This window comes from Ischnura elegans, chromosome 4, assembly GCF_921293095.1.
Source record: "Ischnura elegans chromosome 4, ioIscEleg1.1, whole genome shotgun sequence".
In the NCBI taxonomy this organism is placed as follows: domain Eukaryota; kingdom Metazoa; phylum Arthropoda; class Insecta; order Odonata; family Coenagrionidae; genus Ischnura; species Ischnura elegans.
The window spans coordinates 103,575,522-103,602,835 of record NC_060249.1 but is presented as its reverse complement, the minus strand read 5'-3'; the positions used below and the strand labels follow the sequence as shown (position 1 = coordinate 103,602,835).

Sequence of the window (27,314 nt, the reverse complement as noted above, 5' to 3'; positions counted from 1 at the left end):
GAATCTATTACGACTCCCAAAAATAGGTAGCACAACCAATCGAAAAGTTTCGTGAAATAAATAGAGCATCTTTAAGATGTAAATAGGCTCTTCGTGGATCGGAGGGAATCCCGTTCTTTTATCGGTAATATCTCCACCGTCCACTACCCGGCTTCTTCTTTATCCGCCCGCTGGTCTTCGGCCCTCCTCCCTCATCCTTTTCCACGTTATCCTTCTTATCAAGTTCAAGGTTTTTTCCCGTTTCGTCTCAACCCTATCTCGCTTCCTGTAATTTAAACCCCATGATAGTCTTCGCTTAAGTTGGCAATCTTGTTTTCTTTCCAGCCTTAATTTGGCGAATTTTCTTAGTCCAAGCCCTTTTTTATTTCGCCTTCCTCCTTATCGGCTATTGGGGAGAAGGTGAACCTTTTTTGCGATCCATGGCAGAGTAGCATCTGTTATCCCATTTTTTTATATTTAGCCAACTTTTTTTTGCATGTTTTCCCTCCTGAAACTGTTTAGTCACGCAAATGGAATTAGTTCTAACGCATGGGCGTAGTACCCAGCGAGGGGCACTTTGTTTGCGTTCTTCTTGAGAGGCAAAGTCGTAAAATTCTTTGAGGAAAATCAGGAATAGATCGAAACGAAAGTTTTCAACAAATTTTCTTTAAACCCACGAAAAATGATATAAGTGTAAGACATGTGACTAAAATAACTTTTTAAAGCAAATAATTAAAAAAAAAAACAATGAAGCGCTGTCATAGTTTTCTTAAATTGTTGGTTTCGTTTGCCTTTTTCATGCTTAAATGTTACAACTTGAGCAACCATGGCCTTCCCTCCCCCTAGTTTTGATCCTGGGTACGACCTTGTTCTAACGTAAGAAAAACGACCTTTGCAATGATACACTAGTGTTCGTTAAATTTTGTAATTTTTTAATGAAACAGCCTGCCAATTTTCCACAATAATTAGAGTTTAATACAGTTCCTGTCATTGTCTTGCAGGAAATCACCGAAATATGGGAACAGGTGGCAATCAAACTTTTTTTGGTAAAGTGCTAGTCTGATTCAATAAAATAAAACACTTGCATCAGTTGTAGCAAAAATATATAATTTATGTTTAGCATTTTTTAACGGAATAAACGAGTAAAGCCGTAAATAATATGTTCCGTAAGAAGATCAGCTAGAGGATGGACAGAAAGACTTTTTCACTTGAGTCATCCTCCTTGGCTACGCCTAATCTCTTGTGCTACGTCCAGATTTTTCTTAAGTCATCGTGAATGTATGTTAATATACTTTTACGAAAGCATATGTTCTTCCCCTCTTTGAGAAAAGGGAGTCGGACCATGCCTGAAATATTCCGTGGAATACATAATGTCTTTTTTCCCTCCCTCCCAAGAGACGTTGTTTTCGGGAACGCTTGTTCCATTGCGCGTTCTGGGTGGGCTAATGTCTCAATTCAAAGAAATCCTTCTCCGTCTGGAATTTCATACGGGTCCTGTTGAGCCCCCTCGCTTGATTCGGTCCAATTTGTGAGTCCGCCCCCTCGCGTCCACCCGGAAAACGCAGCGCTCCCTCCCGGCCCCTGTCGCCCTGCCCGTCGCCCTGTTTTATTCCTCGATCGCCTCCCCTTCCGGCCGAGAGATGTCTTCCCCGTCATTCGGGGCCAAGGTGAGCGTTGAGAGGGATGGGGATGCGTTCCCTACACCCTCCTCGCTATTCACTTTCATCCCTAGCTCCCTCGGAGTCCACCCTATCGTCTCGAGTGCGTCCAAGGGACAGTGGCCATCGATCACCCATCAATTCGAACTTCCTTGGTGGGAGTGAGGTCCAATATTTGTAGGATACTGGACGGATTTTTAGATAGCAGTGATTCAATTTATGTATTGGAAACGATAAAAGTAGTGAGATATCTCACGCTACCGCGTGGCTAACCGTTCAAGGGTCCATTTGACAATCCTAGCAGTGTCAGAAAAAAATTTTTAACTAATTTTATTTGATTATTTGACCCGTATTTTCATGAAATATGACGGTGAAAGAGAGGGGAGGATGACAACTCGACTGTCGTATTTTCAAGTTATTAATTATAGTTCGGGTATCGGATTAGATCATCTGGACATTTAATGCAGTGACCAATGAAAAGGTCTTCCTGTAGCCGATACCCTAATTCTATTCTTTTGGAATATGTGATTTGCACGATTCCGTACAGATATCAACTCAGGATATTCAAGCAATGTGCACATATAAGATTAACGGTGGAGATTTTGAGGTATATTTTTATTTCGCCTTCCTGTGGATATCGGTTGAGAGGGTGAGAGCTGCAGATGTTAAAAAATAAATTATCGTATTAGTAGCGAAAACTGCCATAGGTTACAAATGTTAGGCTACAAAGTTATCATGGTGAAGGGCAAACACTTTTTGTCAGTAATTGCCGTGTGTAAATCATAGAGGTTATGCACAAGATGCGAGAACTGTCGCACCTATCAGCTCCAGATCCAGGATAGGGACAAGGGGGGGACTTGATGGGGGCTTTGAGGTTAACATCCTAGTAGTGGTGAGGTTCGGAAAAAATTTCCCATTTTATCTAGCGTAAATTGGATGTGCAAGTGGGGGGCAGTAGTCCTCCCTAGCCCCTCTCTGGATACGCCAATGGCATCTATAGCAATTCTACTGGTGTCGTTATAGAGGGGATTTAATTCTGCCGCTACCAAGGCGCCGCGCCGTCCAGATCCACCACAGGATGCTGCGGCAGGATCTGCCGCGGAGCACTTCATGTGTGTCCCGGACCATTTTTACTGATCTCTTGTTTTCTCTCTTCTCTCTCTTCCCTCTCCGTCCGTCCACCCCCGCCGCACCCATTGACCTTCCCTACACCCTTTGACCTCCGACCTGGACCCGCGAGCAGGGGAGCGGCCCTACAAATGCCACCTGCCCGAGTGCGGCAGGGCCTTCATCCAGCTGTCCAACCTGCAGCAGCATCTGCGCAACCACGACGCGCAGGTGGAGCGTGCCAAGAACCGACCCTTCCACTGCAATATCTGTGGAAAAGGATTCGCCACCGAGTCGTCCCTCCGCACGCACACCTCCAAGGTAAGGCCCGTTCCCCCATCCCACACCTTGGACACCCTTCCCCTCCCTCCATCCCCTCCCACCCACTTCCTCCTCCTTTCACAATCCACTCGGGTCCATGCGTACTCCTTGAATGCGAGTGGACGGAGTGTTGTGACGTGAAACTGAAGCTGAAATGGATTATTGTGCTGGGTGGCAGATCTCAAAGACGAAACGGGAGACATGAATCACCTCATTCATGGTGTCTATCAACGGAGAATTTCTTTAAATCGGGGTATGCCATCGGACAGGGAGAAATTCGGGAACTTCCACCACTAAATCGGAAACTTCCTGCCGTCCACATTAATTTCACGATTGCTTGTTCAAAGAAAGGAATAGGGTTGGTGTGGTGGCCATAAGTGTGGGCACCACCTCGACGAACCGTATGGGTCGGGGTTCACATCCCGGTAGTGGTGGTTTTTTTTAGATCCCGGATTCAATGCTTCCTGAAGTGCGCTTAGACTGCAGCACACCGTCCGTCGGGTGGGGTGTTAATCTGTGGTCCGCTTGCCGCCTTTCTTTAAGGCGGCTTTCATTCGCCTCCAAATACCAAACAGCAATAGTTCTATATCAGAGTATTAATTGTAACAATACTGTTCTGAGCACAAAACTCGATAGGAAATAATGTAATACGGAATGATTAATGAGTGCATTTCAAATCACGCGGATATCCTATGTTACAGTCTCCTTGATTAGATTAGTTGATAATCACTCCCTCACACTCTGCCCTTTATACTAGCTATCTGTCCCTTCCCAACCGACTTTTGATTCAGGTTTGTTGACAGCGTGCGCAGAATTGTTAGATTTTTCCCACCAAGGAAGTGTTCTAGTAGGTATAATTTCATTACACTCATAGCACCATATTAGTGAAAACGAGGAGATTGGTAGATTGAAATTTAATAGCAAATATTCATTCATTGATTCCTGTGCTCGGTGTAGCACGCTCAAGACTATTGATATCACAAATCGGCGAAACGTGTCCAGAAAAAAAATTAAGAAGAAGACTTCATTCCTCATTCAAAAGCCAATGTAATCAAGTTGTGCGAGGCAATTATCGAGGCGGTAAGATATATTCAATGCAAAAGTATATTGAACCATTCGGAAAACCTTGAAAAAAAACCTAGAGTGTAATTTCGTAAAAGTGGTGGACACCATTTTATTGCCACGCAATTATTTGTGGTCCCGTCGCAGACCACGTGTTTTTAGGTTTCCGATATCCAAACATAATTAAGCGAAGCTAAGCGCATTCAAGGATTTGATCGCCGCCATTCTTTTCTCTGCCCAGCACGTAATTCATGTTGGCTTCGCCGACCACCTATGGTTGAGCGCTGGATAGCGCCATCTACTGCATTCAAGGTGTATGGGTGGGTTCGCCCCCTCAACCCCCAGAAAATCCGGGGGCTGGAGGGGTGGATGGGGTCAATCTTGTCCTTCCTGATCCTCTCGATTCCCCCATCTCCCCTTCGAGGCAAGCCCGGAAGCTCTCGAAGGAAGAGTACTGCCCACCCTTCCCTCTTCTTGATCCCCTCTCCGCTCATCCCTCCATCCCATATTCCCTTCCAAAAAAAAAAAAGAGCATCAAGCCAGCGTGTTTTCGAGTGTCATCCAATAAGTACTTACGGCATCGAACTCCGCAGCCCCTTTTCTGCTCGGAGAGAAGAAGGCTCTCACCGTTTGCAAACAGGAGGAGTGCCTTTTGTGACGAATGGCGAAGTGTAAAATGTAGTGCGAAGTCCTCGATTGTTAGGTATACCTACCGCACGCTCGGGTCTCGCGGGGAAAAAAACTTGATTTTTCTCTTATAAAATGATTTTTTGATCCGGGTCGGTCACGATTCCTCAGCGAAGAGTACAGATCGCAAGAAATGTATCTCTTACATTTTCATTCGAATTTCTCGTGGGAGATCTAATTTCTCCCAACAGAAGATACCTCCCGTCTCATTACCATTATCTTCCATGTCTTATTCACCCCTTAAGCGCGTCACCCCCTATTAAGTAAAATTATAATATCAATATGCTCGTCTTGTGGTTTAAATTGTAAACCTTGGCTTCCCTGTAGCTTGAAAAAGCTTCCAAATACTGAAATAATTGCGTATACATTGCACGAAGCGTTTTCCTGCGAGGGTAAATGTCTACAGTTAGCTCATCCTTATCCATACGCTCCGGTGAACTATGTATATCTTGATCGATAGGCGAAAAATGTACTCGTCATAAGGCAATTAAATATTTTCCATTCATGAAAGGTAATCGCATGAATTCACTACTAGCCATAAGTAGTGCATTTTTCTTTCCCTTCACTTCTTTCCAATCTGTGGTGAGTTGAAAAATTGTTCAGGCATCTTCTGTGGAGGGTTATGGTGTGAAATATTTCCAGCATCGTTTGTTTTAAAATCTTCTGATAGCTCCAGCGTCGTAAAAATGATAGCCCAATTACCGAGGCGATAACTCAAGCTCCAAAAAAATAAGGAATGGGCAAGAAGGCGGTATACGCATGGGGAGACTGTGAGGATGGAACAAATTGCTCACCGTTCGCGAAAATCTGGGAACACTCCCCAACGCATCTCAAGGGTTTTCTCAATAGGGGATACCTCTTTTTTTATTATTATAAACGGTCGGTCCCCTCCCCATCTTCCCCTTAATCCCGATAATATCCCGTTCGGGGGAGGGAGCACAGCTGCAGCCGCCGCCAAGACGCAGGATCGATGGACCGTCTACCCTTTGAGGGTGGCCAAGTCTTCCCCGAGGGTTCTTCGCAGACTGGGGGGCTCTGCGGCGTGTTGTGCGGTGTTTCTGGGTGGGTGTAAATTAGGGGCTGGTCTCCGTCACCACTGTGGAGAAGTGTGCGTTTCGCCATCCCCACGCATACAGCCCTTGCTGGTGCGTAAGGGGTCGGTGGGCAGTTCATACAGGGAGGGTCGGAAGGGTTTGGATATCGTTTAAGTTCCCTTCAGTTTCCAAACTTCGAGAAATGTATGCAAGCTCTCATTCGTAGCCCACAAAGTGTTTGTGGCTCCCAAATACATTACTAAAGCGCTCTTCTGAATTGACGATTTTATTTTGAAAATAAAATTAAGAAAGAATTACCTCTGCTCACATGAGTTTTCGGGCACGTTCACCCTGCTTGTATTCCCACGTATATTTGCCGACATCCGTGGTTGATACTTTAAGTCCTCGCTTGCCTTCTATTCGTAAGTCAAGGGTTATATTCCCGCCTTATTTGCCTTCCTGGCCCAGGACATGAATATAGTTTCGCCCCTAGTTTTACCGACATAAAATTCTTACATTAAAGGCTATCTTGGCGTCCTACTGCCATCTGCCTACTATGTAGGTGTGTGGTTATTTTTAAGGCTTGTATTCCCAAAAATAAGTAAAATTGGCACATGTTTACTATTTGTTTCACTACGACTGAATCAGGACGGATGAAAGCCTATTATTTTTATCCTTTCTTACATTAGGATGTTCGGGTAACTTTAAATCTGCTGATTTCGACAAATGAATATTCTTCCCTAGATTTTCAATGGTTTAATTACCCTGAAAAAAAGTCAATAATTATTCACCAAATTCATCGCCCATTCGTAATTAAATATTTGATCGTAAGCGAGAAAAGGGAATCTCCTTCTGAAGCGTGGAGGGCGATTGAACAGGAGCGTCAAGTGACATATAAAATATTTCACCTACTTTTCTATGAATGGATTATGGACATCGAAATTTCGCCACCGTAAACTCGAGACGTTTGATATGGGTCAATAAACAGAATCTCCAAAAACTTTGGGTAAAGGATAATAAGGCTTTTTTCTATATTATTCGCGTGTCGGCGTGAATGATACTGTTTGAAATCATCCCCATAAAATCATTCCAGAAGGGCTCCTTAAGAGTGCGTGTAACCCTGGTTGAAACCTCATGGCCCTCGTAACTTGGACTCGTCACGACTCACGCGCTATTTCTTGCATTTCATGAAACAGAGAAGGGAGAAAGAGTTTTCTACCTTCCGCCCTTCTTCTCCAACAGCCTTCTTCCCATTTATTTATCTTCTCTTCGGCCAACTCTCCTTCCCCAAATCATCCCCCCCCCCCCCCCAACATGCCTGTCTCATAATCCCGCGATTCCTTCGGAGCATATAAATAAGTCAGCGCTAAGTGCCTCGGCCGAGCAAGGGGAGGCCTTTCCACCCCCAGGCCTTATGGTTTTGGACGTGAGTTAGTGTTCATCGGGCGAAAGGGAGGAATGAGGAGTGGATATGCCTGCAGGTGGGTTCTTTATGTGTTATTTATTTTTTTCCGATATCTTCTCGCCCGAGGCTGGTGGAGGGCAAATCTTTTTCGTGTGCGCACTCGACGAACAGATGATGGGAATAATGAGTGCTCATAGAGCCGGAGGATCCCCACCTATATTTAGGAGTTGTTAGACTTTTTCCAGATTTTCCGTAAATTGGAGAAACTGATCCGCCTTATAGGGCCACACTTACTGCCTTCGCGGTGTCTTAATCGTGATGATATAAACTAATCTCTAATGTTATTCAAAATAATAACCCTCGCGCCCTCTTTTTAAATAGGGTTAAGAATAAAAATACAAAATGACTCGAAGTCGGTTTTTCTGCTCTCAAGGTTGCCAATTTTTGCCATTTCAAACTTCAATCAAAAAGAATCAAAAATAAAAATGATGCAAAAGAGCGTTTTCCTTGTAACAGAACTTTCTACCCGTGTAAATAATTTCCATTTTTAACTGCTAATTTTGAACATTTAGTAGGATTCCTCTGAGGCAAGAATACTGAAATCATGTTTGATGCAAGTTTCGTTGTCAAAGTAGGGAATTAATGGAAATGATCTGAGAGATGAATATTGACTACATCAAAACTCCATGTAAGGAAATTTCTTTGCTCCTGCAATGGGATTTATAATTAAACACCTTGTTTTACGAAAGCGAGAGCACTTCCATTGAACGAAGCTTTAAAACATCACATTGACAACCCACCTGCACAGTCAGAAGTGAGACCCGCGTCGCGAGATATTAAGAAATGCAATATGGGGATCCCTGCGTCAGAGCCACCTCCAAAATTTTTCCTCAAAAAAACGCCAACTCCTCGTCCCCCCCCCTCCTTTCCCCTCCGCCCCGCCCCTTCCGGCACCCTCCGCCTATCCCCGACGATTTTTTTATTCCTCGCTTCCACCCCCTCAAAACGCACCCACTCCCTTTTCGACCCTTATTTTTCCGCCCCGCCGCTGCCCAGGGATCCGCCTCCTCCTCTACCGCCACCCTCCATACTCCTCCCGCATGTCCGCCAACCGAAAAAATCCACGCCCACACCCTCCCATTCTCCCCTCTCGCTTCGCACCCCCATCCCACCCATCCTTGCCTCTTCCCTCTTCCCCCAACCCCAACACCCTTCCAAACCCCATTCTTTCCCCTCCCCTTCCCCCATCACCCGACAGGCCTCCCCGCCGTCCATGCGCCGTGCCCCGGCGTTTTTTTCCTTTCGCTCCACCCGGAAAAATAAAAATGAGAGCGGTCCTGCGCCTTATCGCCGCGAATTGTTTCTTTTTTCGCCGAGCGCAGTTGGCCGGGATCCGTAGCGGCTCTATCGTCAATTTTTTTTCCTTCTTCGAATGAGGTTATCAAAGCCAGAATGAAATACAGTGGCTTGGTTTACAATTATTTTCATTATTGAATTAAATGCTACTCGGAAAATTAAGAGACAATTAGTTTTCCGTTCTTTGATCCGTTTCTTCGAGTCTGTGTTTCCAACGGAGGAGTACCCAAGTTTTATAGCATTTTATGAAAAGGGAGGCTATGTTTCGACTCATAGCATATCTTATGAGAAATATATTAACAGTAAGTTCCTAATTCGTGAAAAGGGGGTGCAGAGTTATTGGCGTCACTCACCGCTCCCGTCCAATCGCCAAAAACCTTTCCCAGAATTTCGCTAACTTCAAGAGAGCAATGTTGTACATACTAATGGTTTAATGCCGCCGCGAACTTCACGAGTGGGTTTCAGCAAATTTTCAATTTACGACGGATAGTAAGGAGTGAATTACTGGGCATGTCTTTAAATTTGTATTTTTGGCGTAATACTTATCGCGAGTTTATTGAAATTTTGGACAAATCCGTACCTCTTCTAGGCCCTTGATATTGTTAATTCTGATTCTCAAACTATGTGCCCATATTTATTTCAATTTCATTCGAATCATTTCTCTTCACTTAAAATTCATCAATTCATCCACGTCAGACTATTTTAGAGTGTGGATAATTTGGAATCTACCACTGATTAACTGTGGATGAACCCCAAAAATAATTCAATTTTCACTCTAGAATCAAGTCGTTTTTTAATAAAACTGAAAAATTATACTACATTCCAAATGCATTTGATTTTTTTAAATATTCTTTACATATAGCGCGCTAGTATTTTACTGGGCTCAGCTTCCAAGTCCAAAATTTATTTCGGCGTCCTCGCCGTTTCATTTCTTGAAATTCTTCTAAAACCCGTCAGATGTCTCTGCCACTCCCACTCCCCTCTTTATTTATCCCCTTCGTATTACTCCCGAACACCTCCGTTGAATAATTGATTGAAAAGCGGAATTTCTGGGAAGTGTGGACTTGGGGCGGACTATCTCTCGAGAAGAAACGAGAAGGGAAGTCCAGAAGTTGCACCCTTTTAAAGGGGTAATAAATAATTTTCTCCGGTGCTGCGATGATTCTCGACAATTAAACAGGTTTCTCTCTGGACTGATGAATTACCCTCTTTCGCTTCGGATATCCAAACGTCTTGATCGCAAACGGACATTAAAATCATTCCTACTCATACTCATTCAATACTTTTTGCCTCTTCCGTCGATCACCAAGTGTGATTTACTTCGCTTCAAAATATCCTCAGCAAATAGCATAGTTAAAGTCGTACTTTACAACGACTTTTACATCATACGGCAGTAGTTTGCGCTGCATGAGCGTCCTGATCAGCACAGGGATATTGAGAAAGACTATGATCTAGGATGGTGCGATGCTCGAAATCCTTACCTATCCCTACAATTATCCTTACCTCTCCTTTCCTTTAGCTTTATTATTCTATAGATGTAAGTTTATTATCAGTTTTCTTTGAACGGAAATGCCTTATTTTTTTGTTTTAAATCAATGAGGAGGAAATGATATCCCTTGAAATACTGCTCCTGCTACAAAACTGCAGCTACGAGATTGTATTTAATGACGGGCTAGTTAAATTTTACGTTTTAGTCACTATGCCTACTTGAAATAAATTTTCCCGCAATTACGACTAAATCATGAGACATAGTAATGCATACCAAGATTTTAAGCTGAGCAAAGGACTCAATGTCCTTCCAACTTTCTGAGAAATGTCTTTAGCATCCACTTTTGAAAATACTTTGGAAACAATGGAAAAGTAACATAAGAATGGTTTCAGTCAATTAACTATGCTTATGAATTCAGCTTTTGCTAAAATCGGTGACGCCTTCATTCTATCTCACTTGATAAATTCAATTGCTTCATCCTAAATTATCATCTCAAATGCTATTTCCTCCTTAAATTCTTGAATTTTTTGGCCTTGTGCTTCTGTTGAAGTAGAGATGGTGGTGGTACCTATGTCTTCATGCCAGTTATTCTGTCTGTACTCACAGTTATTTTGCTTGGTTAAAATTTTTTCAAGTGACTTGGAATGCACATTATGTAAACTTAGTTCATAATTTAAATGTTAATCATAATTGATGCCTCAAATATGAACGGTTATAACGCAGATTTAATGGATTTAGAAATGAGTCGCATTTTAAAACTCTGATAGAAATCTAAAGAATTGTGTAAGTTTTAAAAATGGATTACATTAGAATTTTACGTACTACTGGATTTGTAATTCGTTGCTATTTAAACTGTAATCGATAAGTAGTTACAGCAGCATTATCTTATTCATCAAAATCATCTATATGATGATCATGATTAATATGTAATATATTAGTCGAATATGCCGTGAATATTTGACAAGCGAAAAATACGTCATGGTTAACCTCTCGCGATAATTATAATTCTCATTTGCACAAAAATAATCCTAAGTCGGAAAATTTTTTATCCAACACAAATGATTGGTGGTTATTCACTAAAACCTCAATGGTGATTCAGTTTCTGGCTCCTAAATTGTGCACTTATGCTACTATGTAACTTTGAGAAAATTGATTATTTTGTGGGATTCGTTAAGAAATCATCAGATTACGATTCCTTCAGAATCTTTTATTCGCTGCAAGTGTGGAAAATGTTAAAATCATGCGACCTAATTTTAAATACTATGGGTATGTTATCTCGGTATTACTAACAAATGAACCGTCATAGCTCATGAATAGCTCAACGTCATTTGTGTGCTGAAAGATGAATTAATATGACATAACTTTCTACCTTAATGCATGGTTTAATTTTTTGCTAATGTTGTTGATTTACATAGCATTGGATGCGCATGTTGGATTGGCTAATAGCTTGATATAATAGATTTGAATGCTGTAATTTTATGTGATAATTAAATGTAATTCATTGGCGGATGATATTTGAATAAATGTCGGGTGGATGTATTAAATGTATTCCCCAGGGATGTACAATTTTTCCTTTACTAACTTTAACCATAGAAAATTTCTCAACGTACGTAAGTAACGTGAATTGCAATTATTAATTGTAATCTTTCGAGCCAAGTTTTATTGGTTCATAATTTTGACCATTTATATGCTAATTTGCATGCTACTTTAGACATAGATGCATGGTGTCTAATGAGGGGTTCCTAGCTGCGACGTGGACTAGCTCACAATGTTTTTATCCTCGTCTTTTCTCATATTGTTCTTTTGCAACACTTGTAGCGATGGAAACTTGACGCGGAGAATTCCATCCACTCTACCCAAATTTTTACATTACCATAAAAATGAAACGCAAACCACATGTAATAGTAACGGTTCTACTCGCCCCCAGAAATCCCTCAAAAAAAGCTATATGAAGCGAAACGCTCTCACATACTGACACTTGATGCTTGTCTTTCTTTCTCTCTATCTGTGGCTGGCAAACTATTTAGGCTTTCTCTCATGCTTGGGTGATCAATGAAAATTTTTCTGAATCACTTCCTTGAAACGGCCTCAAACATTGAGCCCCGGACTTTGCTCGGTCTGTACCAAACATCACAATCGTCAAAAGGGCTGCAGACCCTTTCGCTAGAGGTCCGAGGGAGGGGGGAGACGGGCGGTACTCGAGAATATTCCTGTCAAATACCCTTTTCCTTCTCCTCTAGCCAAAGGGAATGGCCACGCCTTCCCGAAGTTTACGCCTGAAGGGATGCGGAGGCCAAGAACATGCAAGCCAAAACGTCGTTAAGTGATGTCAAAGTAGGGTTTTGAGGAAAAAAATTCAATTGACAAAAAGAATCATCCAAGGCTCTTGCATGCTACGCGTTGGTTTTAAATGGCGTGTCTCTTTTTGTTTTGAATGTGGATGGAATAAAAATCGGGTTGAAGAGTAGCAAGGGCTTACACTCTTCTTTCTCCCCCTCCCCTACCCGCTCACCTCTACCCTGATATACCCCTAAAAATATACCCACTCAACCCTCACCTGACACAACCCACAATAATCACCAAAAAACACAAACCTTGCAACATTAAAAACGATTGTATACCAACAATTACCTTCGAACCCTTTTTCGTGTCTTTGAAAAAAAAACCTCGGCTTCCTAAAACGCACTTAATATCCACAACAACAAAACAAATAACCACTTAAACCTTATAATAATGAAACGCCTTAACAAATCACAAAAATCCACAAACACAACGCATCCTCAAACAATAAACCGAATCGCAAATTCCCCTTCAAAAAAATAAAACCTTTTCCTGCTCCCATAAATGTCCAAAAACAAAACACCTATCCCGAACAACTGAACCGTACCAAAAATTACCCCCTAAAAAAAATGAAACCTTTCCCTACTCCTATAAATATGCATCCAAACCTACCTGTGCCGATCTGTCGGTACGCTGATGGGTGCTGAAACCCTTGAAACCTCAACAATGGGCCGCGGGGACACATCCCAACCCCTTTGGTTCTCTCGCGACCCCCCGAACATCCTATAACCCTCCACTTCCCCCGTTCCCCAATAAACCCTGACCCTCCACCCACCCCTCCCCTCCGCCCCCGAAAACCCCTCATCCCATCAAACCTATCCCCCCCCCCGACCCCCCACAGGAGATTCAGCTCCGTCTTCCTGTCTTCCAGCAACATGCCGCCCTCATCGGCGGCCCGAACGCAACTTCCTGCCCACTCTGCCACAAGATGTTCCTGGGCGGTGAGGCGCTGATGGAGCACATGAAGCACGCCCACAAGGACCCTGTCGGACCACCCTGCTCCACGGCCGGATCCATCAGTAAGTTGACGTCCTCTTCACACCACCAACCCTCCTCTCCCCTCTCGCATCTTAAGCTTTACATCCCTTTGGATAAGCAGCCATTTACTTCCATATTTAGACGTTATTTTCCTAAGAATGTGTCACCATCAACAGTGGCGGATCCAGGATAGGGACAAGGAGGGGGGCTAAGTATAGGGTAACCTCCCAGCAAAATTTCCATTCTATCTAGTGTAAATTGGATATCCAAGAGGGGCTATAGCTCCCTTACCTCCCCCCCCAATTAGATCCGCCTCTGGCTATCAATATCAGAAACAGAAATAACCGCGTAACTTCGACAATAAATTTAAGATATTATGTGTTTTCTTTCATGATCACTGGCATTTAAATAAATTTAAACTTCTCAATTAGAATAATGCATTTTAATTTAGTAATATGAATTTACTTCTCGGAGTTTGGGCGGTATTTTTATAATTAGCATTCAATCATTACATCTTTTAGGCAACGAATTGGTTTTTATTGAAATTATTGTCAGGGCTTCAGAACTTTTTACCTCACCTTAATACAGTCGCTGGATAAATTTTCATCAGGGTAAATATTCCTGTATTTCCATCTATTGAACGTGGGGAGGAAAATTAGATAGAAGTTTAGAGAAGGAAAAATAATTCTGGACCCCTGATGATGGTATTGATAAATACCAAATTGCACCCTAAAATGCATTGCAATTAATTATTTGTTTTAAAAAATACCGACCGACCTCCGAGAAGTGAGAAGATATTACTAAATTAAATTTATAAAAATAAACCACGAAAATTCGATGACTCTTCACGTGAAATATGCTTCCGTAAATTTTGTGTGGATCTTACCGAGTTAATTCTGTTTCTACATATGGTGGCTACAAAGAAAACTGAATCAATCCCATAACTTTATTTCAATAGTGGTTCTGAAAGAAATAAAGTGACTTATTGGTATATAAATAATATGTAAATATAAGTGAGCCAAAATATTTTCGTTGCCTTATCACGCCTTGCTGTCATTGATGTGACCATTTTCCACTGAACTCAGCATCAATCATTAAAATAGGTTGATAAATCCTACATTTGATCGAATGAAAACCAAGCAAAAAATTTAAAAATTTTGATTAGGGGAAGTGGTTCATTTTATTTCTATTTTCTGAGTTTTTCGGGCATTATCCCAGTCCTTCCTTTGCTATTCCCTTCACCCTTTAATACTCCTTCCATGCCTCTCTCCCTCTTTTGGTTGTACGACATTCGACGATATCCCCGGGCAACTTAGAGTTTTCTTTAATCACTCTTACACTGTATGACTCTCTGAATCGGAGTCTGAAAAAAGAAGAATTCGTCAAAGAGCAGACAAACGTTGAGTTACTGACCATGTGGTACAATCCCACCGAATACCATTAAGTAAAGATCTTTGAGTACTTCGGAATCACAGGTCGGCGAGGGACTCCACCTTTTGATTCCCATTAGAGTGTCATTTTCCAATGTTACATGATCATTTTAGGATAGGCTACTTTGGTGAACGAATGTCGGATGCAAATGATGTAGATAAACAGAATGTATAAAGATAAAATGCAGTATTATCAAAGTAAGTGACCATCTAGGGATGTTTGAATCGAATTTTCTTTGCAGTGTAATCTCAGTATCTCCCGTTTTAGGAACAGATATTTTCTGATATGAAGGATTATTACTAAAATTTACCCAGCGAAAAAGACAACACCAAAATGTTTAATAAAGATAAATAATATAGTATTTTATGATATAAATTAATGAAATAGTATTATCAATAGACATGAGAAAATGTCTTCGAAATATATGAGAAAATTGTAGAAGCTTATTTCGCCCGTCTTTCCGTTGTTTTCATAATTACCAAGAATCCTTAAATCTGAGTAAAGACTGTTGTCACCCAAATATTCTTACCACATTGCCCTAGATATTCAATTTCATACCTTACCACACATTCCTTAGGTTGCCAGACCCTATCAATGCAATATTTTGCTGATTCATTCAGATAAATTGCTCGATAATCTGGAGGTGTGCAACTCGATAAACACTGGCTGCCACGGAGCAAATAGATATCCTCTGACGTATAGATCTTACTTGAGAGTTGAAGTATTAGCTTCCCCGTTGGACACTCGGATTGCGGTTCTATATTTTCTCGTCACAGTTAGATAAGATCTATGAAGAGGTGGCTGTATGCCCGCCGTCCGATTACTATCTCGTCTTAGCATTACTGTCTACTGCTTAGCATTCGTGTCATATCTTTGCAAACAATAAAACCTTATTCGGTGCAAATATTTCATAGCTGGTTTTCCTGCACTCTTGCCAAGAGCAATATCCGTAAAACCTCATGCAATGTCTGATGCAGAGTCATAACTATTCTATCAATATGTTGGGGCAGCCTTGCATATTTCAAGCATGGGACTCAGCTACCTCATAAAAAGTGCAATTGGTATTCAACACGTACCAATATATAGTCTCTATCTCCGCTGAGACCGTAAATTGCTTTATTGAACTTATTCGTTTAGAATATTTTGGTGTATAACATTTATGATGTGATAGTTTTTATTACTTAGTTTTATCAAGGTTTCCTATATTATATAACATATTTTAAAGCTTTTAAAACATGGAAGGAAGATAAAATATGTGAACTTTTTATTACAACTCTATATTCCTGAGTTAAAAGTTGTAGTGCATTCCTATAGCATTCTTTCTGGCATTTTTGTGAAGAATAGTACCTCAATAAACATTTCAAGTTAGTCCCTCCCAAAAAAGTATGGCAGCCATGTATTATTAAGGAGCTAGTCTTCCGTACTCGTGTGAGAATAGCCATGTCTTAATCTGCTTGGTATTTAAATTGGTATTTGTAAACTGTATTTCAAATTTTAATTAATTGTGTTTAAGTTTAAATGGAAAATTGAATTTTAAAAATATTTGTACAGAGTGCAATGGGAATGCACCCCCGCGCGAAAAAAACATGCATAATTTTTGTGAATTATAATAGCTTATTTCTCATTTTACAAAGCGAAAAAGATAACACCAAAACACCAAACATAACACCAAAAGGTTAAATTAAAATACATAATATTGTATTTTTAATAAAAATAAATGAAATAATATTATCAATTACTTGAGAAAATGTCTTCGCAATGTATGAGATATTTGTAGAAGTTTCTTGCGCCCGTCTTTCCGTTTAGCTGTATAACTAAACGTAAATAGCTTACTAGTAGTGGTGTAATGTAATGGTCTGCATCACAAAAGCGATTGGATCAAAGCAGACTCTTGGGCATCGTGTTTTCCGAAAGCCATTGTTTGGGCAATCTTTTGCAAGGTATGGATGCCCTACTTTTCACCCCCCCCCCCCCTCCAAAACCCTTCCATCCTGCCCGGAGGACTTGGGTGTGCCCTGCGAGCAAAGTATCCCACCACGCCCCCTCTGATTTCCCCCAAACACATGGGCAAATAGAGCCCCAATGGAAGAATCCACGCGTTGACCTTGCCCTCTGCACCTTCTTCCCTGCTGTTCCCGCCGCGCACGCGTCCTCATCGCCAGCGTCACTCGCCGCTGCGGCTGCCGCGGCTGCAGCCGCCGCCTCGGGGGCTCTCTCGCTCGCCGCCCCCTCGTCCTTCGGAGTCGGCAACGTGGGAGGAACCGGCGGAGGTGGTGGTGGAGGCGGTGGAGGTGGTGGAGGAGGAGGCGGTGGAGGTGGTGGAGGCGGAGGAAGCAGTGGTGGAGGCGGAGTTGGGGCCAACGGAGGCGGTAGCGGTGGAGGCGTCGGGGGCGGGATCGGCAACGGTCCCGTCGGGGGCGGAGCGGGTGGCGGTCTTGGTGGCCTGGGCAGCGGGGGCTTGGGTAACGGGGGCAGCGGGGGTGGAGGTAACACCCCAGGGTCGGGAACTGGGAGCGGGAACGTTGGGGGTGGAGGCGGCGGTGTTAGCGGCAGTGCGGGGAGCGGGGGTTTGGGTAGCGGGTTAGGGAGCGGGCTTGGGGGCGGACTTGGAGGTGGTATGGGTGGAGGCGGCGGAGGCCTCGGTGGAGGCCTGGGCGGAGGCCTCGGTGGGGGCTTGGGCGGAGGCGGCCTAGCCGGGAGCCTGGGCGGCCTCGGGGGCGGTCTCGGTGGGCTGGGTGGTGGGCTGACGGACCCGGGTTCGTACCTCGCCGCGAAGAGGCGAACCGCCAACCATCCGTGTCCGGTGTGCGGGAAGCATTACGTGAACGAGGGGTCGCTGAGGAAACACTTGGCCTGTCACCCGGAGACGGCCCAGCTCTCGTCCTCGCTGCGCATGTGGCCTTGCAGCGTGTGCCAAGCAGTCTTCACGCACGAATCCGGTGAGTGGCCAAACCGGCGAAGAGGAAGGACCAGCGGCCTTTCTCGTCAACCTCCTTCTCCAGCAATTTGTTCTCTCTCTCTCTCTCTCTCTCTCTTTGGGCGTCTTGCCGTAAGCAATGGCATGCATGGTGTTCGCAAATGATTGTTGAAATAATGGCTTTTATAAATCAGGCTCAAGTAATTGGTGACTTTTAATGCTTATTTTATTTAATCATAGTTTGTAATAGCGTTCTCTCATCAATCATCCTTGATAAGGAAATCTTATTGAATTGGATCGCTGTCGATTGTGCCGCAATACCTTTTTTCTAGCATCATATCCATCATTCTCATTCCATCAACTCACCTTCTTTACCCAGTATTCCCTGCAAAAAATATTTTTTTCTAATATTTCGTTCATCTACTTATTTATAACTTGCATTATTAAATTAAATCAGATTAATTGATTTTAAATACACTCCTTCCGACATCTAGAAACGAAAATATTCTACTATGGCAAAATAAACTACGTATATGGTTTTTTGTATCATATAATATCAGCTTATTCCATTGTTTTAAAAATTACAATTTGTTATTATGCCTATAAAAGGGTAGCATTGGCTTTTTTGGAAATCAGTAGCAAACGAAATGTTTACAATGAGCGGCTTGGAACTTCCTGCCTCGGGTCAGCCGAAAGTTTGAGTACTACTGGAGAACAGTATGAATATAAAAAATATAAATCTATAAAATGTGATACAATTTGTATAGCTTTCTTGTTTATATAATTTTTTGTTAAATTTACTAAAGAGGTATATCTGTTAGCATGTCATACTGACAGCCTTGAGGTTATGGAGATGACTAAAACTTAAAAATTATAGGAGACTTCAATGCTCGTCAGCGGTACCCAACGTTGATGTAATGAGTTAAAGTAAAAGTATATTTTCCGTTTCATCGCAAAAACATTTACTATTGGGTATTATATTGAACGGAGAAGTCTGCTCATTAGGAAATCTTTTCCGCAACAGTGCATTAAATTATATGGTTAAAGGAAAGGAAAGGGTTACATGTAGTTAAAGGAAACTAATCCAAAGACATCGTAAAGTCTTGCACGTCAAATCTTGTAATAAATTAATGTTTTAATGAAAAAATACGCCCATGGGAGATTCTTTTCTGTCCTGATATTAACTCTTAAACATGAGGCGTGACATGTATGATTTAATATTTCCCTGGCGAATAATATGCGTGAATTTTACTCAAAACTTGTTTTGCTGCGTTTGATTTCCTTACCTGATGGCGAGCCTGAGATGACCTCATGCATGTGGTGTGTATATAATTCAGATAAAGTAACGCACCATAACTTCTTATATACGTCATTGCTTTAACAACTTGTGTGATTCACAGTGACCTCTTTGTCAGAGTAAAAAAAAATTCTCAGCGTGAACATTGGGGATGCACGTTATATTTATTTCTTTCTCCCCTCAACATTAGGTCTCCTCAACCACATGGAGCACATGCGCATGGACCCTAAGCATCAGTTCGCGGCGCAGTACGTGCTGAGCAGGGCCGCGGCGGAACGCCGCGAGCGGGAGAACCTATTGGTGGCAGCGGCCGCCGCAGCCGCCGCGGCGGCGCAGCAGGCGTCGTCTAGCGCGTCGAGCACGCCGGCCGGAGGCAGCGGGGGCACGTCCTCGGGGGCTCCGTCCCCCGCCCCATCCCCTGCCTCCTCGGCCGCCGCAGCCGCCGCCGCGCACGCCGCCTCCCTCTCGCCATCCAACCCACACAACAACAACAACAACCCGTCCCCCACGGACCTCAAGATGACGCCGTCCGAGACTGGCGGGGGCGGCACCAACGGCCTCCCGCACCACGCGCACCACAACCACCACGGCGGGCACCACGGAGGGGACCACGGAGGCGGTGGGGGAGGAGTCTGCTCCCCCCTCTCCATGCGAATGGGAGGCGGAGAAGCGGCGCTCCGGATGGACTCTTCGCCCCCAGGCACGGGGGCTTCGGAGGCAGCAGCCATGCGGATGCAAGCCGAGGCCCTCTTACGGTCCCAGGCGGAGGCGGCCCTCAGGCTGGCCGTCAGCCAAGCGGCAGCGGAGTCGCGCATGAACAACGGGGGCGGTCACGGTGGCGGCGGAGGAGCGGGCGGGGGTAGCTCTCCCTCCTCAGTGGCGCAAGCCGCGGCAGAGCAGCTGGGGGAGGCGCTGAGACTGCAGGAGCAGCGGCTGGAGCAGGCCTTGCGTTTGCACCACCACCACGCGCACCACGCCCATCAGGCGCACCACGGAGGGAACAGCGGAGGTTTTTCGCTGGGTGCCCACCACCACCACCTGTCCTCCGCGTCGCCCGCGGCAGCAGTGGCGGCCGCGGCCGCCGCCGCCGCCGCGGCTCAGCAGGGGCAAGGGGGTCAGAACAACTAGGGAAGGGGGCCTCCGTGGCAGGAGGCAGCCGCAGAAGTGGCTATGGACCTTGGCAAACTGCGCCCGGAGGTCATGGAATGGTTTGGATTTAAGTGACTCTTTGAAAGGGGCGGCCAATGAGCCGATTGGGATGGGTTAAGTTAGCAGAGTGTGTCGGTGCGATATAAGTGTCGCAGAGGAGTTCGTGTCTCCTGTTTGGAACTGCTCTCCCTCCCACCCCCTACCCCCAAACTCCCATGCTAATGCCTAGTGAGGCCCCTTACCCATTAAAAAATTATGTTTCCCACTTGATAAAGTGATAGGAAGGACAACACGCAGTATGGACGCACTCTCTATTAGAGAGAGATTTCATTCACAAGGAGATAAGTTGAGGAAGGACAGTTGACCTCACATCCAGAAGTGTTTGCTCTTGTGGAAGAGGAAGGGAAGGCAGGGATTGCTTGTATACGTCTTGTTCATCAAAGTATTTTGACTGGCATCGCTTACCTACCAATTAAAGGAGTTTTAAGATATAGTCCCTCTGTAATAGTTTGTTGATTTTTTATTATTGTTTTGTTTGGGATTCTCCATGATTGAGTCTTTTTATACAAATGATTGTTGTTCCTCCTCTTAAATAAGAATTCTCTGATATGTATTAAGTCAAGAGATGTCCATTTGATGGTCTTGGAGATGGTATGTAGGTGCTGCAGTTGTTTAATGGTTTTGGAAAGTAGAATGATCTATTGGCAAGTCATCATCATTAGTTGAGGTTTGAGAAGTGACCATCATGGAGGTTCACTGAGGTATCCAGACAGGGTGTGTTGATGCTGAAGATCAATGTCACTGCAATGATTTTCAATTTGTGGCTCCGGGTCAGTCACTACCACTTGACATTCTATCTGATGGATATGAAGGTAGTCTGCAAGCAATGCCTCAAGGGACCCCTAAAGGCTGTGATTGTCATTTCACTTACAACTGCATTGATTGTCTCAAAGTGAGCAGATAAACAATGGGGTGAACCAGCAATCGACTACAGTTCCTTTTGAATATTTATTTTGAAAATGAATTCCTAGATGGGTATGTTGTTTAATTTTTGAAAGTGTTCTTTAATTTTTTTGGAATCAATGTTAGTTTGCAGGGGAGCAATCGAGATTTATCACAATAATGTGACCTTCATGGAACATTCAGGAGTTGTCAGCAGCATGCCTTATGCATACCTACACCTTGCATCACCATGCAAGGTTGAAACTAAATGCACTAAATGGTGGTACAAAAATTAGCATTTGAGATCTGGTATTGCTGTCTGTTTTCAGGTCCTCTAAAATTTTCCTCTTGTTAAAAACCAAGCCCATTCATCGTCAAAAATTATTAATATCCAGCAGTGAAAATTAAATTGTGTTTATGTTCGTTTCCTGGCATAATGAAATATGGCATGGCCCTGGTTCTCAGATGAAAGGGTTTTCTTATACAGTTCTATTTGAAATTATCGGCCTGAAAACTGTTCAATTCTAATCAATATAAATTCTGCTGAAAACTGGAAGCAAAGTATGTCTGATTGTAAAGAACTGTGTACTTTTAATGAAAATTGGGCTTATTGAGTTGGAAATGGGTTTGCAATTTATAATTTCTTTAATCGATACACCAGAATTTTAGTTAGTAAATAGACCAACTTTTGAGACAGCTCAAGTAAAGCAATCATTATTAGGTTTTCCTTTTTAAGAGAATTTTATTTGATGATAACTTATGATGAAATGAAATTTTAATATGAATTTTTAGTTGAAAAATACATGCTACAGCCATTTCAATCAAGCTTTGGTATTTACGTGATGGGAATGATTTAGCAGACCTAAATTACTGTCGAAAGCCCTTCACATATCTACTTGCTTTTACATGGTTATTAAGAATTTCTATATTAAACTGATTTTTGGTTAATAATAAAGGGTATTCCTTTCTGTGCCTGTTCCGATGGAAGACGACACGCAAATATGATAATGACACTTCATGAATGATCAGATGACCACAATCAACACTTGTTTGGTTGGACCCGATAAGTTAGTCCAATGAAATTCAAAAATCTGCATTAGTTGTACAGGCATCTCTAGTGGCAAGATTAGTACATACTATTTAACAATGTATAGTTTACAGGCTCATCAAATTTCCCTGGTATTTCCACTCTATGGATAACTGCATTAAGTATCACTTACACATAAATAGCTGCATGCTTGCTATACTATGTAGCACAAAAGCTGGATGCATTTACAGTTTGTTAGGTGTTGGGATTGGACATGTGAATGGATTACCAAGAAGTGCTTCTGTTAGTGGGTCGTTTACCGTCACTCAGTCTCAATCAATACACCCTCAATATATATTCTATTATCATACTTGTTTTCTGCATACAGGATATCACAGAATGATTGTTTTTCTAACCACTGAACACCTCAAATACAGTTAAGAAATAATTTACAGTGAACAAACTGTAGAGATGTTGAATTTTATAGGTTCTGTGCTCAGAGATGTTGCTGTTGTTTTTTTAAGAAAAAAGTTCTTAAATTATTCAGATAAGTGTGCATATCAAAGCTCAGATGCCTTCCTCTGAAGACAATAGTTATTCATTGGTTTAAGTTTATGATATAGTCTGAATCTGCTATGGCACTATCTCAGAAGGCTAACAAACAGATTGTTGTATTACTCATCATTGATGTTAGGCTAATTACAGCCTCCTCTTTTCTAAATACTTCATGGAATCAGGCCTTGTCTCATAAATCAATTGTTCATAGCAGTACAGTACCTAATATATTTGAAATTACTGGATTATGATGAGCATATTGCAATAAGATGTTACGTAATTTCTTGATTCAGTCACAAATATTCTATATACAGCCTCATTGAATTTAAATGTCCATTTTCCTTCAGGTGTTGCATTTCATTAAATGGACTCCTCTTGCATATTTGCACTTTGTTTGGAAATTACATCCTGCTAAATTTATTTTCTATATCGATAAAGGATATTTTTATCTCCAAATTCCTAGTTCAGAAAGTAACACCTAATTTTTTTATGGCAGCTCACATTTTCTTATGTCTTCTCAGTTTCCTAGTGATGTCAAACCTTTACAGCCATGCCAAAGAACATAAATGCATTATGGGTCCAGCATTGGTAATGAAACCTGATTGTAAAGAATTATGTAGGGCAGTACAGCAGGATGTAATGGCAACCCTGTGCTATGAACTGGTCCACTTAATACTGTAGTACGTCAATTTGATTTATCCCTATCACTTATTGTTTTTTTTCATTAAATTATTAATATGAAATCTAGTCGATATAGTGGATAAGTGTTAAGAGGGACATAGTGCGATATTTGGTATAAGGTAAAGGTTTATATTGTGAAAAAAATGGGAGAGAGTTGCCTTAATTTAAAAGCTGTATATTCAAAAAAATATATATATATCTATTCAAATGTTTTGTAATCAATGACTGTGAGGGGATGTTTTTCTGTGTTTTGTCAATTTATTATTAGAATATATTAACTACTATTTATGCCATTGCAATCCAGCCTCCTCTAATTCGATCCCCTCCACCCAATTTTGGGTGTACCTATTTGAAGGGTGAGATTAGACGAAATTGGAAGGGATGGATTGAGGTGGTTTGTCAAGTTGCCATTAATGGACTACTGATGCAAATGGCAAATGCTCTGCAAGTACTATTGAGACACTGAGCAAGTGCTGCAGCTCAAAATATGTATAAATATAAACGGCAAGTATAGGAATATATTTGATGACTTGAAAGGAGTATTAGTAGTACTTAAAGAGTAAAATAAAAGAGTTGTGACCACATTATATTTTAACTGTATACTGTTCTCATGAAAGAGGGAAATAATTTGCCTAACAGAATCAATGATGCATATACTTAAAGATGATCTTTTCCACTTGTGCGGATGATGTGTGTGTGAGTGAGTAAAAATGAATGAATGATTTACATTCAGTTTTTAACTGAGACTAAATGGTGACTGGTGGAATTGACATCTGAAACTGATTGAGTTCTCCTCGCATATCCAAAAATTCAATGGATCATCCGTCTTTATGAAGCTATTGATGGGGAGGTTAATTTTTATTGCATCTTCACTGTTTTTTTATGAGTTGTGTCTGTGATTATGAAGCGTTTTGATTTTCATTGGAACTAAGAGAGATGATACAAAGGAATTGTGATAAAATCTTGACTGACGAAAATTGAGGTAATGGAAATTTGGGCATTTAAAGGTTTCCTTTTTCTATTTAGAAAAAAAGGAAGAGAAAAATTTTTGCAAATAGTTTGCTTTGTAAAGTATGTACAAAATTGTGTACCTGTGTACAAAATAAGATTTGTGAAAATATCGCTTTTGCTCATTGGTGACAAATGTCTTCTTTTGGATGATCATAATATTCTTTCACCATATATAATAGAAACGACCTATTTATCAGTTTTATATGGAACTCAATAATTATGTTCAATGCAACAATCATATACAATACAAATCACCACATACATTTCGTTAAAACAGTATGTTACATATATTTTGCAGACAAATTGAAAGTATTATTTCTGTTAAAAACTGGCTTGAAATCGGAGTTCAGCAGTTTCTCTTTTATGTTCATCACATTGAAGCTGGCCGTAATTACTTAAATTATCCCTGCCACTTTTGATGTTTGTTGGAATCCCCTATGAGTTAATATAAAATATATGGGTGGTGTACTTCAAGTTTTTCTTGAGTCTCCAAAAGAATAAATTCCTTATGAATTGAGCTGGAGCCACTAGCTCAGTTGTCATCTCCCTTGTTTTAAGTTTGTGTTAGCTCTTTGTTACTATGCCAATATTGTCAGGTAGTCCAGTACAGTTCCTGTGATGGCAATGAAAAGCCTTTAAAGAATCAGTGACGAGGCATGACATTAAGGCATGTTTTTCCTATTCATGTTTCTCACTCAAATTACTTTCAGTGTGAATGAAGAGAATGATTGTGACTAATTGCAAAAACAATCTTCATGTGTTTCTTGTTGAATTGTGTACTTGGTGTATTAACTGATCATAGTTTTTTGCTGTGTAACTGCTGTGAAATTGTGAGCAAGTTTCCACCCAAGCCATATTTTTTCTCACCTCATCAGTCTTCCCATGTACGTAATACATTACCCAGTTACCTTCTGAATTTTGATTTTCACAGCTCTTACGCAATGAGTTTAATGACAAAAATAAGCGGTCTTTAGATGGTTATCTTGAAATCTCTATCATGGCACTTGCTAAAAGTAAAAAAGAATGAGGCAAAATTCCTATGCCCCCATTAATATTTGGGAAAATTGATCCCTAAGCAGATAGTCTATTGACATTCCACTGTGTAAAATTTTGTTCGGTCAAAGATTTTATCAAAAAATTTACTCAAAAATGAAATGAAGACCACTTACTGGAAATATGGAAGCCAACCAAACCAACATTTGGACTTTTCTATTTTTCTACATTTGCTGTTTTAAATCACAATGCATTGGTTAGACAAATATTTACACCTTCACCATTTCTTAATCTTAGTTTTGAGAAAGATTGTTGTCAAATTGTTGTTGTTTGCTCTGCGTTATACACAGTAGGATTGTGGTTATGCAGTGCCAACCACTTGGCATGAAAAATAAAATGCCCAAGCACTCCATTATAAATATGTATAAGTAATGTAAAAGGAAAATCATTTGTCAGTGATTTTTTGACAAAATTTCATTATTCTGTTTTATTTTGCTCCTCCAATTTATGGTAGAGTGTTTCTCAATTATTTTATTCATTTTATTGAAATCTTTGAAAATTTTGAGCATGAAAATCTTTCGATTTTGTAGCCAGGAGCTTTCTCATGTTGGAAAATATGGGGTACAAAAGTCAATACATAAGGAAGTTTACTTGAATGTTTTGTTTAGCTCCAACTTTTTGACCATGTTTGAATTTTTCTCCAAAAAACTTCCACTTTTTATTTTTTGCTATTTTGTAGAAGGCAACTTGTGAAATCTATGCTATAAATATAAGGAGGAGCAAAATAAAAGGGAGATAAACTGAACTATGGAGATAATGCTGCTCTGCAAGTTCTGTAGAAGCGCATGCAAGACAGTCATATCTCTGGCCCTTTTCTATCGGATCTTCCCTCTAAAATGAATTTCCTTTCTAGGCTTGATTGTTCAGAAAGATATTATTCTGTATACTGCTTTTCACCCATGAAGAAGCAAGTCAGTGACTGGAGGTGCATTATTATTTTGCAACCAATCATGTTATATCATGTAAAACTGCTGTTCTGTGTGTAGGAATATGAATGGAATAAAGTTTACTATAGAAAGACCCATGTCTCTTAATATGAATGTAACAAACCTCTACCTTGTTGTCCAGTATACAGCCTTTTAAATCCAATAAACACATTTCATGCTCACCATATTTCAAGGCTATCTCTGTGACTGAAATTTTGGTTAACATTTTAGTACTTTTATGTTTTATGACAACCATGCAATATCATGAGATTTTACACTGGGACCTGGTTATATGTAGTTCTTTTTTAATAATTCCTGCTTTTCTATCTATTTGAAATTAAAATGATGCAATTATCATGTCAAATTTGTGTGGTGCATACCCTTTGTTTACATATTTATTTCTGCATTTTTTCTTTTGGTCACAACTGTAGAGAAAACCCACTCAAGCCTTATAATATTGTGAAAAAAATCTTAGCAATATCATTAACCATGATACAGCCAAAATTAATTTGTTGGCCCAGGAAATTATAGTAATTGATGCTACTTTATAAGTTTTATTGCACTAAAGTAAATACTATGGGCATTTCTGATATCAAGCGTATAAGTGTTGTTCCCAATTATGGATAATGCACTTGAGGGATATGATTTCTTCTGGAATGGATTTTTGAGTGATGTAGGTTATTAAATATAAAGGAAAATTTTGATAAACAAATAGTAATTTTAATAAAATGTGAAAAGAATGAAAATATTATATTTATAATAGGTTTTTTCATTGAGTATTTGTATTCATACCTACAATGAACTTCTATTATTAAAAAGAAATCAGTTCATTTTAAACAAAAAATCATCGTTTTGGGTTGTAATAATTTTTAGCACTGTAAGTTAACAGCCCTGACAGCACAAACCAGG

The 27,314-nt window shown here is 41.1% G+C and overlaps 1 protein-coding gene across 2 annotated transcripts in view; it reads left to right on the top strand.

The window, feature by feature from the left end:
- LOC124157855 (zinc finger protein 384-like) overlaps positions 1–26,499 on the top strand; it is a 171,917-nt gene extending 145,418 nt beyond the window's left edge. For both annotated transcript variants that reach the window (XM_046532903.1, XM_046532904.1), the window contains 3 exons: positions 2,881–3,065; positions 13,280–13,457; positions 19,252–26,499. In XM_046532903.1, the coding sequence (XP_046388859.1) occupies positions 2,881–3,065; positions 13,280–13,457; positions 19,252–20,189 (1,301 nt within the window). In that variant the 3' untranslated portion in view covers positions 20,190–26,499. The remainder of the gene's footprint in view (positions 1–2,880; positions 3,066–13,279; positions 13,458–19,251) is intronic.
- Positions 26,500–27,314: the final 815 nt, after the last annotated feature.